General features: G+C 38.1%; 1 protein-coding gene across 4 annotated transcripts in view; it reads right to left on the bottom strand.

Moving 5' to 3' along the window:
* LOC131974589 (protein prune homolog 2-like) overlaps positions 1 to 10,806 on the bottom strand; it is a 28,633-nt gene extending 17,827 nt beyond the window's left edge. For all 4 annotated transcript variants that reach the window (XM_059336960.1, XM_059336962.1, XM_059336963.1 and 1 more), the window contains exons 1-4: positions 10,730 to 10,806; positions 10,275 to 10,363; positions 831 to 980; positions 76 to 407 (exon numbers count right to left, since the gene is read on the bottom strand). In XM_059336960.1, coding sequence (XP_059192943.1) covers positions 76 to 407; positions 831 to 980; positions 10,275 to 10,313 — 521 coding nt within the window. In that variant the 5' untranslated portion in view covers positions 10,314 to 10,363; positions 10,730 to 10,806. The remainder of the gene's footprint in view (positions 1 to 75; positions 408 to 830; positions 981 to 10,274; positions 10,364 to 10,729) is intronic.
* Between the last annotated feature and the right edge of the window lie 2,312 nt (positions 10,807 to 13,118).

Below are 13,118 nucleotides of genomic sequence, written 5' to 3'. Positions count from 1 at the left end.
AATATTCAATCTCAGATTTCATGTTTTGACGACTTTCACTGCCACTGGATGAATCAAAGGGATTTATTAAATCACCTTGCTATTGGTACCGCATCTCCACTGCCTCCCTCGGCTCGCTCTATGTCAGAGCCGTCCATGTCATTGATACCAGATGATCCCTGGGAGAACTCAACACTGCCTGCCACTCCCTCTGTGGAAGAGGTCCTACTGCTGGGGTGGCAGGCTAAAACAGAGCTCCGCCGGTCTACAAAGTCCTTTAGGATGCCCTGTATTTCTTCTGCCAACAGAGGAGGAGTACCAGACGTAAAGCAGGTGTTTATAGGAATGTGGTAGACCTGGAGACTCTCCCTGGCCTCCAGTTCACCAGAGAGAGACCAGCTGGATGACTCCTCCAACTCACAGCAGATCTGCAATGAAAGCCACTGTCTTTTAACATTTGATGGTTTTGTTATTTTTACTTTTTAAAGCAATAGTTTGACATAATAGGAAACGTGCTCACTAATTAACACAATATATCTTGTTTGTTTAATTTGTTGCAATGTTACGTGTGCTTATAAACCTGCTAAGCTGGCAGCATTTAGTTTAATCTAGTTCAGTTTAGTTGTAAAGTCATTCTTCTCCATCCGATATAGTGCTTGCTCCAAATGTGCAAGTGGAGATGTGCCATCGATCTTTATATCCAGTTTATGCTCTTAACACACCCCCTTTCAAGCTGCTGCTGCAATCCTTAATAATTCAGCACAGATAACATCATAGCTTGTTCAAATTGACAAATCAAAGTCACTCTTGATATGTATGTGGCTGTGTTGCTGGTCTTAACTTGTATTTACCTGGTTTAGGAGATCTGTGTTGTTTGAGTAGACAGCCACCTGCTGGCGGGGATGATGAACTGTATCATTGATGGATAGGAGAACGACCACACCATCGTAGCCATGGCGGTGGCTGAATGATTTCAACCCGTGTTTATAACCAGGCCAGTCCTGGAAGAGAGATACAGAAAAAAACAACAAGGATAATTAAAGACAGGAAAATAAAAAGGGGGAAGGAGTTAAGATCTAAAATTTGTAATGCAAACTACTTGACAGATGCAACTTTTTCTAATTATTTTATTAATTAACCAATAATGAAAAAAAACAACATAAAAAAATAATTTTATTGGGATAATCTCAAGATGATTAATAAACATTTTAGTAACAGCTATATGGGAAACTTTTGTAGACCCCTGCCTTTTATTGCGCATATGATTTAATTTTTTTTGTAAAACTGAAGTAGTTTTGGATAAGCCTTCATCTGTAGCAATGAGAGACGAAGCTGTCAAAACGCACAGAGGGGTAGAGAGACACTTTGTGATTTATTGTTTGGAAATTAACTGTTTGCTCTTAAAACAGCCACCATGCACAGATTATGGTAATTCAGTGACACACACAATGACTGATGGATGGAAAGTTGCATTAATTAATTGTTTTGCTTGTCAAGGGAACTTGCTTCTTCTTTCTTTCTGAAATGATTAACAACAATGTTATGGCAACCATAATTTGCAACGCAGGGTTACACATAAAGTGATACTTTTGAAAACATATTTGCTTGATTAATCTAGACTTGCTGTACAACTGTTTGTTTTGCGAAGTTGTCAAAATTGTTGTTGTGCTTATTTAAGTAGAACTTTTAAACAAAAGAGATGCTGTCATTTTAGTAGAGCTAATAGAGAAGTTTGACAATAATGTGTGTGTCTGGTTTTCTTGACTTTTCCGAATAATAAATGATGCTACTTGACTTTGAAAGTTTGTATTTCTTCTGTGTGCTGTGTCTTACAGTGTGTGTGGTCGTTCTCTCTGCTTGAGCCTTTGTGTGTTTGTGTGTGTATGTGTGTGTGTGTGTCTGTATGGGTCCACTGAAAGTGATTGATGAGCGCTGCAGGCACTGTATCTGCCCAGGCTGTGTCAATATTAACCTGTGAGGATGAGGGGGCTACAATACTCCTCCCTCTGTTCCTCCCTCTATCCCTCCATCCTTCTCTCTCTTCACAATATGGCTGCTGTCAGACTCGGGGCCCATCAATCCTAACACACACACACACAACTGTCACTTCTCTGACACCGCCATTTCTCAACACTGATATCCTGATGAGTGCAATGAAGCCTCCCAAGATTCGTTAAAACACACATATTCACTCACATAAGTACAAACACACAAGTAAATGTGCATGTGACCCTGACACACACAGATATACACACATAAATCTGCCTGAAGTCGTCTACTGTAATCTCAGTGTATGAACAAACATGTACCAGTTTGTACACATATGAGCTCTTGTAAGGCAATAAAGTCTTCATGATTTACAGTAGAATAACAAAGAAAAGCTCAAATGATGCTGATGCGCTAAAGCTACTACCCAACTGCGTGCACATGCACATAAAACTGCACACACACATTGTCACACACAAAAGCGGGGAGATATAGTCAGAAAACGAGCAGAGTGCAAATCTCCGAGATAACACGCAGGGCGACAGTCTGTCTGCCATTTGGCTCTTAACTGAGTAAATTACTACTCATATTGCCAGCCCCTCCTCTTTCGCCCTCTTTCTGCCACCCCCAGATACACAGATTGCCTTTTCTTATAAATTACCAACATGTTAGCTATAAAAATCCACTTGCTAACTGTCTCCAAGAACCTCAGGATCCGGACACAGAAACCTGTTTGTCATTTGTTGAGCTTTTGGGAAGCAGAGATATCACAAATAGTTTCCCTTTAAAACTGTCACTGTATATGCTTTTTTATTAACTTTGAGTTTTATTTAACAGCAGACAGTCGCTGGAAACAGCTAAAGGTACTTAGAATATTAAGAGTTTTAATTCTTGAAAATGCTGTTATCAACATGGCAGTTCTGTCATGAAAGTACTACAGCTAATCAATAAGAGATGACTGTCATCGTCATAGACACAGAATCATTTCTATGATTATTACTTGTAATTAAATCATTATTTATATTCAAAAGGACAAACTGTAACAAAGCAATCTTTTCAAGTGTTTAGATTTTTCAACACAAATAATGGAAAATGGAAAAAATGAAATTAAAGAAATATTGAAATAATAAGAAAAGAAAAAGGAAGATAACAATCAAAACACTTGAAACACTAGAAAAGCTTCAGCAACATAAAAAGGTTTTGAAACATATTATACACCGGGAATTAAAGCACAAGTAATCTGATAACTTCTTGAGATTAATGTCGACATAAACTATCTGACCTGGATTTGTTTTGGTATAAAAATTTTTTTGTGGTTTTGATTAAAGAACCTTGTTGATACTGAGCTGTGGTAAACTGACAATGATGGCAATAGCAGAACTTCTGTGAAAAGAAAACATTCTTCTAACCATCTTATACCGATTCCCAAGATGCTTCACTGTGATTACAGTACAAGTTTCTGCATGAACTTTAAAGTGATGCAATATAGATTGAAACACAACTTAAGTAAAACTTTAAATGATCACCAAAAGTAAATGGTAAATTGACAGCTAATCAAACTTCACAGTTATACTAATGAAATGACAATGAATTACTTATTACTTTAGTAATGTCGTTATGGTATTCTAACAGTTTATTGTTGCACGCATAACATTTTTATATGGGCAATAATTTGTTAATGATTATCAAATGACTTGTAAATTAAAATATGTGGATGCTACTGAAGATAATTATACATTGTTAAATAAATAAATAAATAAATAATACTTTATAAATAAATACTTTAAAAAGTATTTATAAACATCCTGTATATAGATAATGTCATAAAAGATTAAATGTGGCCAAATTAATGTAACTTTGTGCTTTATTAACCACTTATTATTATTAAAAATCTTTAAGCCCCTAGTTTTGCATTATGTTTCAACCAATGTAAGACAACTTTTAACTGGAAACTTTTAATGACAGAATAACCAATTTTGGACTTGGTAGAATTACAGTCACGGATAGTGTGAATGGCCAAAAGCAGGTTGAATTTGTGCGTCAAAGGGAAACTATTCTCTCTTTAATCTAACTTTGTGTATTACATCTCGTTGTTTTTGCATCCTTCCCTTTCTCCCTCCCTCACCTGTGTCTCTTTTTACGCGTCACACTTTGCCACTTCATCTCTTGCTCTCACTATGCAGCTTCATCTTTGTCTCACACTAGGCTCCAATCCACACACATACACGCACAAACACACATCCACATCCACACGCGCACACTATCTCTTTGGTTGTCTTTGCTCCACAGGTAGCAAGTCTTTAGCGACTGCTTGCAGTTCTCCCAACCTGCCATCATTATGCACAATAGCCTTAGGTACAAAACTCAGGCCTCATAACTCACGCCCCGCGCGCGTAAATTCCCGTGCAAACACAGTCAAAGCAAAAACACATTTCCTGCTGTCGCCAACATCTCCGGCAAAGAATTAATCAAGCGTTCATCCATTTAGGCTCTTTGCATACCCTTTCCGTCAGAACACAGAACGCTAAGAGAGTTGCGAGTTCTTCTCAGGCGATCGTTTCGCCACCCTGATGAATCCATCAAGCGAGGTTTGATTTATACATCTGTCTGTGATCACAGCGGTACAGCTACAGCAAATGGGGTGGCAAGGAGCGAGCTGACACCACCCTGCTCAAATACACACATGCACATGCACGCACACATGTGCAACATATACCACTTGCCGCACACACACACACACGCGCGCGCAGCCAAACTCACACATGCATGTGTTCACAAACCAACAGCCGTACGCGCGCACACGCACACACGCGTACACAAGAGTATTACTGCTTATGAAGTTTTTGGAGAGACAGAGGGAAAAGGGGAGGGGGGTAAAAGTTTGCAGAGAAAGAAGCCCAAATGTCTTTCTGTCTGTCTCTCTCATATGGGCCTTCTCCGCATGCTTCATTCGCTCAGCTCTAAGTGCAGGGATTTGGGGGCCAAGATGCAAGCACTGAGTCTATAAATGTTTTGTTTTGTTTATTTGTTTGCCCTCAAAGCCCAAGGAAGCCACAGGGAGGAGAATGAAAACGGGGAAGAGAAAGAACAAGAGTTTCAGAAGAGGTGATGAAGAAGAAACACCAGCGTAAGTTACTTAAGATACAGTATGATGACTGCCTTGTGTATTGTTTCCAAACTTGTTTAAATGTGAAACAATTTATGTTATAATGTGTGTTACTGCCAAACAAATTTCTAGCAAAAATATTTTCACAGAGCAGATAAAAGTGATGCTTCTTTGTGCACATTATCCTGAATGTTTTCAGAGCTACAACACTAAACTGACTCGGGAAATGTGGAAATGTGCTTTAGTAGAGTCCTGATGGCATCAGCAAATCTCTAGTGTAAATAAGGTGTTATGTTTATTCATGTAGATTTAGAATTGGAAGACTGTAAAGTGGCTACAGCAGCATGTATTTAATGGATACTCTCACAAGGAGAATCACAAGAAAGAAAGAGCCAGGAAGTCAGAGAGGAATAGAAAGATAGAGGTATTGAGGGCGGGGCATCATGCCATCCTGGTCTTCAATCTTAGTCCCTGGGAGGCCCACCCTGCACCTGCTGTCTCCTAGTGCCTCTCATCAGAAAGGCATTTACAGAGTGCCGTGGCTGCGGGCCCCTTCATTAGCAAGCATAATTATTTGTGCAAGTGGCGTAGGGCAAAACTGGCCCCGCATAAACAAACAGAAGGGCCGGAGGACTGTGAACAAACAACATTAGAGACAATCAACGTTGCCAAAATGAAACCTAAAGCTTACCTCACACACACACACATGCAGAGAAAGAACAGAGCAAACACATCTAAAAATGTTAAATGTTATAGCAAGGAAAATAGAATAGAAAATAGAAAAATAGTAATCAAAATAATGGTAAGTTGTATGCAAATGTATTATCCCATAAGCAGATTGTCCCAACACGCACGCATGGTTATAATAACCATATTCACACAGAACATAAAAATATTTTGTTTAACACACGGAGGAAATAAACAGCATTTCAGCTATCCAGATATATTTGTAAAACTCTGTGTTTGTATGAGAAGTTTTATTACTTTCCCACTGCTCACCTCTCCTTCTACAATCTGGTGGAAATACTCTCAAAAGACAGAACACAAAGAATTCTAAGACATATTGTGATGCTTAGATGTCCATGTTATAACACAAAATAACCCACATTATTCACACATTCATGACTGACTGTGTGTGTGTGTGTGTGTGTGTGTGTGTGTGTGTGTGTGGCTGTGGGCTCCTGTCCTTCCCACAGTTCATCAACTCCACAGCATGACGACTCTTTATCCGACCAGTGCTTCATCTGCCAGCGCTAATTACTGAGCCATGAAAACCTCTGATACACAAACACACCCACTCGCTGGCATGAATATGTGAATAATGTGTTTATTTACTGAGCGTCACAAAGTGTTACACAAAACATGTCATACAAGCAAGAGAAGCCTTCCAACTTCTTGTTACCTCGTACCAATCTACAAGCCGTCATTTTTTTCACATCTACAGGTGATGCTGCGCGATGACTGTGTGCCCCTGAGCAAGGATCTTGACCCTATTAGCTCCTGTGGTTTAACTTCTGCTAGCTCACACAGTAATGCTACCAGCCTATGGAGCGATGCAACGTTGGCTTGACCCCAGAAAAGTAAATATCACACTGTGTGGGCTCAATACTTGCACAGAGGCCAATGGTAGATTCACATGATCCATGCATTGTGCCATTACCCAAGCTGGGAAGTTGTTCTGACTTTGGTGGATTCATGAGCTTTAAGTCACAATGGGGATACAACAACGCTGCAAAAAAGAGATGTTATGATGATGTGATGTTGTATTTTATTGCTCAGACCGTTTGAAAACACATTGATAGCCGTTTCCAGTATTTGCATGACAATGACTAGAAAAGGAAATGGTTCAGGTGAGCCATGAAATATGAACAGGAAACAAAATGGTTCTCGGTTATTCGGACACCACATAAATGCAGCACAATTTCCCTATTTTGCAATGTTAACTAAAGTAAAGATTAATTCCTGTATCTGCCTTGTTAGTCTGATACACTCCAAAATTGGATGTGTTGTTCTTTGGCTCATGCTACACCTAAGTAGCAAGTTTCCCCCCCCCCATAATTCTGGTAACAGAGAGATAAACAGACAAACTGCACCAAAACATAATCTCCTTGGCGGAGGTAAATGGAGAAAATGTTATTAAGAAACAATATGTTTCTGCCATAACATAAACATCTGCCACACAAAAAAGATGCAAATTACACATATTCATTTCCTAAAAAAGTTCCCTTGAAATACTTTGTTGCCCAAAGAAATCCTTGCAAATATCTAACCTATCAGATATTTAGATTTAAAAGGGGTAGGCCTAATGTACATTTCCCTTTATTCTTACCTACAATTTTACTTTAACTGGCAATTTTTAATGATATTCTGCATCTGGAAAGCAGAAATACTGCACACAGAACCTGAACATGGATGTTACAACATGCATGTACTACAGCAATTATGGAGCATATTCAGTAAAGTTGCAGCTGTAGCAGGGGCATTATGAAAACAACAGAAAAATGCACAAATGTAATGTTCCTGCAGTATGAACAGCAAAGAATAACTGATAACCAGAAACATGTCATTCATGTGGTACAGACTAGGCTTGGCAACAATATTTACACAATGCATTAAAGCAAAGCAGACCAGGCTGCACTGCAAATATGTAATTTGCTGCTTTCACAACTTCATCTACACTGTACCAATTATATGAAATGTGACACCTTAAATGCAACTGTTTGTATGCTCAATTACAAAAAAGCATCACAGAAAATTCATGCATTTTTTGCTCATGTGAAGCATCATGGGACATTTTTTTCCTGCTTGAGCCCTATTTTATGCTGTTGTAGCTAGACATGGAAATATTGTTTGAGGAACTGATAGAAATATTTGCCTTCATGGTTTCAGATGTAGCGCACATTGATGAGCGGATACAAATTACATGCAGAAACATCCAGACAGGGGCTGTGATCTTGAAAGAATGAAACTCCATTCATTTCCGCTTTTTTTCTTCCATAATAAAGGAGCACACAGACTGACTAATGTATGTTTGAACAGTATACAAAAATACATTAGTCAGTCTATACGATGTGTCCATATCGTTACACCAAATGCACTCTGAAGCTTTTTCTTCTGCTAAGTAGGCTATCACAGCCAGATTTTTTTAAAATCTAACTCTGTCCTCTTTAACTGCCATCAAATACACACACACACACACACACACACACAGACAAAAAACACACTTTGACAAAACACATACCACATAAACCATTAAAGACTAATTGAATCTAATTTATTTAGTTTTCTGGAAAGAATCATTTAAGGCAGAACTTCCCTAAGCCCCCTCAATAAATGACACTCTCATACCGTTTTACTCTCTTTTCAAACACAATTAAAAAATAATATATAAATATATACACACTGCAAATGACATGCATATAAGGGGTTCATTTTGGAGCCCGATCTCAGGTCATTAGTAACCCACCATGACGCTGTGGAGTTGGAGGGTCCGCTGGCGACACACAGGCCCCTGGCCATTTATTCTATATTAAGTCTCTAATGGGCCCTCTCCCTCTCTCTCTCCCTCTCTCTGTCTCTCTCTCTCTCTCTCTCTCCCTCACTCCTGACACACAGCATGTAGGCACAGCGCTGGTAAAATATGCACAGAAAGTCCGGTGCTCACACACAGACAAAGCCATTCAAATGAATGGTTATTTATTCGCTAAACGAGGATCTGGGTGTTTAATGTTCCTTGGACGTTAGGTAGTTTTCTGGGGGAGGCAGAGCCATACCCCTACGGCTACAGACATCATTTATTTTACACATAGCCTAATACCGCACGCTAGGCAGCCGCTGAGAAAAATGGGATTTGGAAGTGAAAAGGAGATATAAAAGAAATAATGAATGATTTTTTGGGGGGTGGGGGAAGTGGTGGTGATGGGAGGGGGGTGAACACATTAGAAGTTGCAGCAGGGAGAAAAGCAAGGGGTAGGCTTAGAGGCTTAAAGCACCCTGTGTGTTTGTGTGTGCATGTGTGTGTGTGTGTGTGTGTGTGTGTGTGTGTGTGTGTGTGTGTGTGTGTGTGTGTGTGTTTGTGTGATTGCAAATGTGAAGAGAAGGAACAAGAGAGCGACAGAGATAGAAAGATAGAAAAGTCAACACAAACATTCCACAACCTTGTATAAAAATGTGTGTATATATTGTGTGTGTGTGTGTGTGTGTGTGTGTGTGTGTTGGATTTCAGGATGTCAGTGGGGAGGCAGGTGATACCTGGTTATGTGTGAGGCTCTCAGGCCTCCATCTGCATCTCATCCAAATGCAGAACAACACAACATCCTCTACTTGCATAACAATGACACAGTGCCGGTGTGATGTATCCAAAACAATAAAGTCATCAAAAGTAACTTTTAAAAAAGAAAGACAGATTGATTTATTCATTTTTTACATGGCTACATTTTTTCTCTTCCATCTCACTTTCAAAAGACAATGCAAGTAATCATAAGCTTCTTTGAAAAACAACTAACAAAGGGAAGTGGACCGCATCATATCTGAGTATAATCACCATGATATATTAAAAAGATCCAGTCAGGTTAATGAGGCCATTAATGTAAGTAATAAGTGTATTAATTAGCCAATATTTCTATGTCAGCACACAAGCTTTAACAATCCACATTTACATAGTTTTAATTGTCGTGGTTAGAAATATCTCATAAAATACATCCTCTGAAGAGTTGATATTTAATTTGTGGTGGGAAATTGATACATTTAAAATGTATTTAATAAAGTTGTAGATGTTGTCTTTAAATCTCTAAAACCTGGAGCTTCAACTCATATAACTTGTTCTGTGTCTTAATTTGCCTACTTCTGTACTCACTTGCTATTTTTCAAGTTATATTAGTCGCATGATTGCTTTCATACTGACAGAATGGAGAAATGCAATAAACTGCTATGTTGCACTTAGAGAGTTGAATGTGGACACCAATCTATTTCAAAGTTATGAAAATGGCAGGCAAGGGTTTTTTTCCCTCACTAAATGCCATTTAGTGCCATTTAGGGTTGAATTTACCCTTAATTAAAGGAGGACGGATTGAACTTTCTTTAACATTCAGGCAATTTCATTGCTAAATGTGTTTATTTTTATGTTTTAACTGGTTGAACAGAAACTAAATGGTATCTGGCATTTTAAGTGTTTTTATGATACAAATAAAATAAAAAAAATTACCTCCTTATCCGTGGTCACTGAAGAGAGTGCTATGGTCATTTCTCCATCAGAAAACTCCTTCAGCTCCAGAGTCAGCAGCTGCTCCAAGTCTGCATCCAGCCAGCACACACAAACACACTGACAGTTATAAAAAACACACACAAAATGATACAAAACATTTTCACAACAGATAGAAAAACAACACAATCATGAACAGCCCATTTCCAGAAGTGAGACAATAAATGAAGGGACGTTGCCATGCTTGAAATGGATGAGCAAGATGTGCAAATATCTTTTTTTGTTATAGCAGTCTACTCTGGCAGTCTATGATGATCATAGAAGAGGATGATGGATATGGATTATTAGTTTAAATTGCATGAAGGACTGCAAAGGTTCTTTATCACAGATTAAGACACAGCCCATATAATCTAAGACAGATACATTTCATGTTGTGCTCTGCATGTTCAAATATGCACCTCGTAGCTTCGCCTCATCACGTTGACCTGCGGTGACATCTCTCCATTGCTCCAAAGATCTTATGATTTTCTCCAGTTGTGCTGACCGTCGGCCATGTTTAAGCCACAGCGCCTCACTTTGCAGCCGCAGGGCCTCTGTAGACACGCAAACAAATATGGGTGTGTCCAGGATGCATAAATTCATACATTCGGTCTAACAACACGACCATGAAGACCATAATATTCCAAAAGTCATCAGTTTGCTTTTGCATTGTGAAATATGACAAAAAACTTGTTATATTTCATCCCTGTGAGTTTTTTTCACAGATCTATGAATTCAAATCATTGATTGTATTGATCGTAGTACTGATCAATAGAAATAATGAATTACTGAATGCCCTTTTAACCTCTTGCCTTGAGCTGAACTCAATAAACAATCATGTAGATTGACAATGTCTTTTTTTACATGATGGAACACAAAAATGCCATCAGGGACCAGGAAGGAACACAAAATTTGTGTGTAATTATGTTGAAGATTAGGCTTTATACTGTGTGTTTACACAGAACTGAAACTATTGAAACATCTTCAGCTGGATGATGCCTGCATTCAGTCATTCTTTAAACATGATCTAGAAAAAATGGCAATTTGTATGGTTTAGCCAATCATCCCAAGGACTATTTGATTTAATGCGATGCATAATTCGCTGACTACTGAAGTAGCTACAGCCCATACAGTCTGTGGTGTGGTGTTGAGTGTATTTGAGTTGGCAGTTCAGTGTGTAATGTATTCCTGTAAAAATCATTTGGATGGGGTTTCAAATTCTAGTCTAAGTCTATTGGTATTGGTATCACTTTAAGGGTACTGGTATCATATTTGTTTTTAACAGAAACTCTGTCTAATGGAGGTACCACAATAGTTAATAAATCATTCATGTGTAATAAAAAGGCAACAAAAAGTCAAAATCAAATTTTGTGCTTTTCATTCTCCACCAAATATTTCCCACTGGTCTACATTTACTGTGAATTCTAAAAACAGCTGAAATGTTGTTGAATAGCCATAAATAGCAAATGACCAGTTTAGTGTATAAAAAAAAGTTTATATGTCCTTTTGGGAACATTTTTTTCTTCAGACAGAGTTTATGGGGCTCAGGAATGAGCTCTTTAGGAATCAATGAACCTGAAACTGCACCGTCCAAAAAGCTCTCATAGAAAAACACAAGAACTGGACCACACAGAGAACATCGCTCTCCTGCTCAAATTATCTCTCTTTCTCTATCAGTGTCTCTTAACTTTGCTCTTTTCCTCTCACTCGATCCACTTTATATCACTTTTCCTATATCGGACAGATTCTCTGTCTAGCCGGTATTCTGTAAATCACGGCAGAGAAGAGAAGCAGCAGAGCTTTATTGAACAGGGATCACTCATGTCTCCTGCCCGACCGTTACACAGCTGCTTAACATTGACAACTTGAGCACCTGACACCTGTTTGGCAGACTGTAACACGCATACTGTTTATCTCGTCACACACAAGTTAAAAGTTGCACAAAGTAGAGTTAAGCTGATGTAATTTTAAGTGTTATAGTGCGGTATAATTTCCACACTGTGAAAATACTCCACTGCAAGTGAAAGTCCTGCATTTAAAATGTGACTCATGTAAATATTACCAGTTAAATTTACTAAGTTTGAAAAGTAAATCATTTCAGTCAAGCAGCCAAATCTTCCCTGTCAGTGTTTTACTGTAATATATGATGTTTTTGGATTAATATTACTGCTACATTAGTTTACTGCTGTAGAAGTTTATGGTTGCGCCAATTTTAACTCCTTTATGTGCTGTTGGGTAGTTTGATCTACAGAAATGCATCATGTTCGATAAGATAAAAATTGTATGTATGTGTGTGTATCTCCAAAATGTCAACTTTACATGTTCTCAGAAAAACAGCTTTGGTTTCAGCTTTGTGATGATGCATTTTCCAGCTGATCCAAGATGGTTTTTAAATGGTTTATTTAGTTTAAGAAATAGCTAAATGTCCTCAACACATAAAGGAATTTATGTGTTTTTATCCTTCAGTTTATTGCAAACACTTAAACTTCAACAAATCTGAAGTTTTATGTTTTTTTGCTGGACAGGAATTATGTTGTGGAGTAAATAGTAGAATATTTAACTCTGAGATGTAATAGATTAAAATGATAATGTTACATACATTTTAAAATAAAAATATTTCAATTATAGTCCACTACTTAATGTATGATGTATCACATACATGGTCGCCTATAAAGTTGAAATAATGTTGTTTTCAGACACAATCTTGTGTCAGTTGTGTTTTCTTTTTCATTGTGATATGTTTGGAAAAGAATCATTTATAAAGTTTTGAGAAGAAATACACTTTATCTGTCAAGAATAAATCAAACT

Source organism: Centropristis striata, chromosome 7 (assembly GCF_030273125.1).
Source record: "Centropristis striata isolate RG_2023a ecotype Rhode Island chromosome 7, C.striata_1.0, whole genome shotgun sequence".
NCBI classification, from domain to species: Eukaryota; Metazoa; Chordata; class Actinopteri; order Perciformes; family Serranidae; genus Centropristis; species Centropristis striata.
The sequence above is the reverse complement of the archived record's forward strand: the minus strand, read 5'-3'. Positions and strand labels throughout refer to the sequence as shown.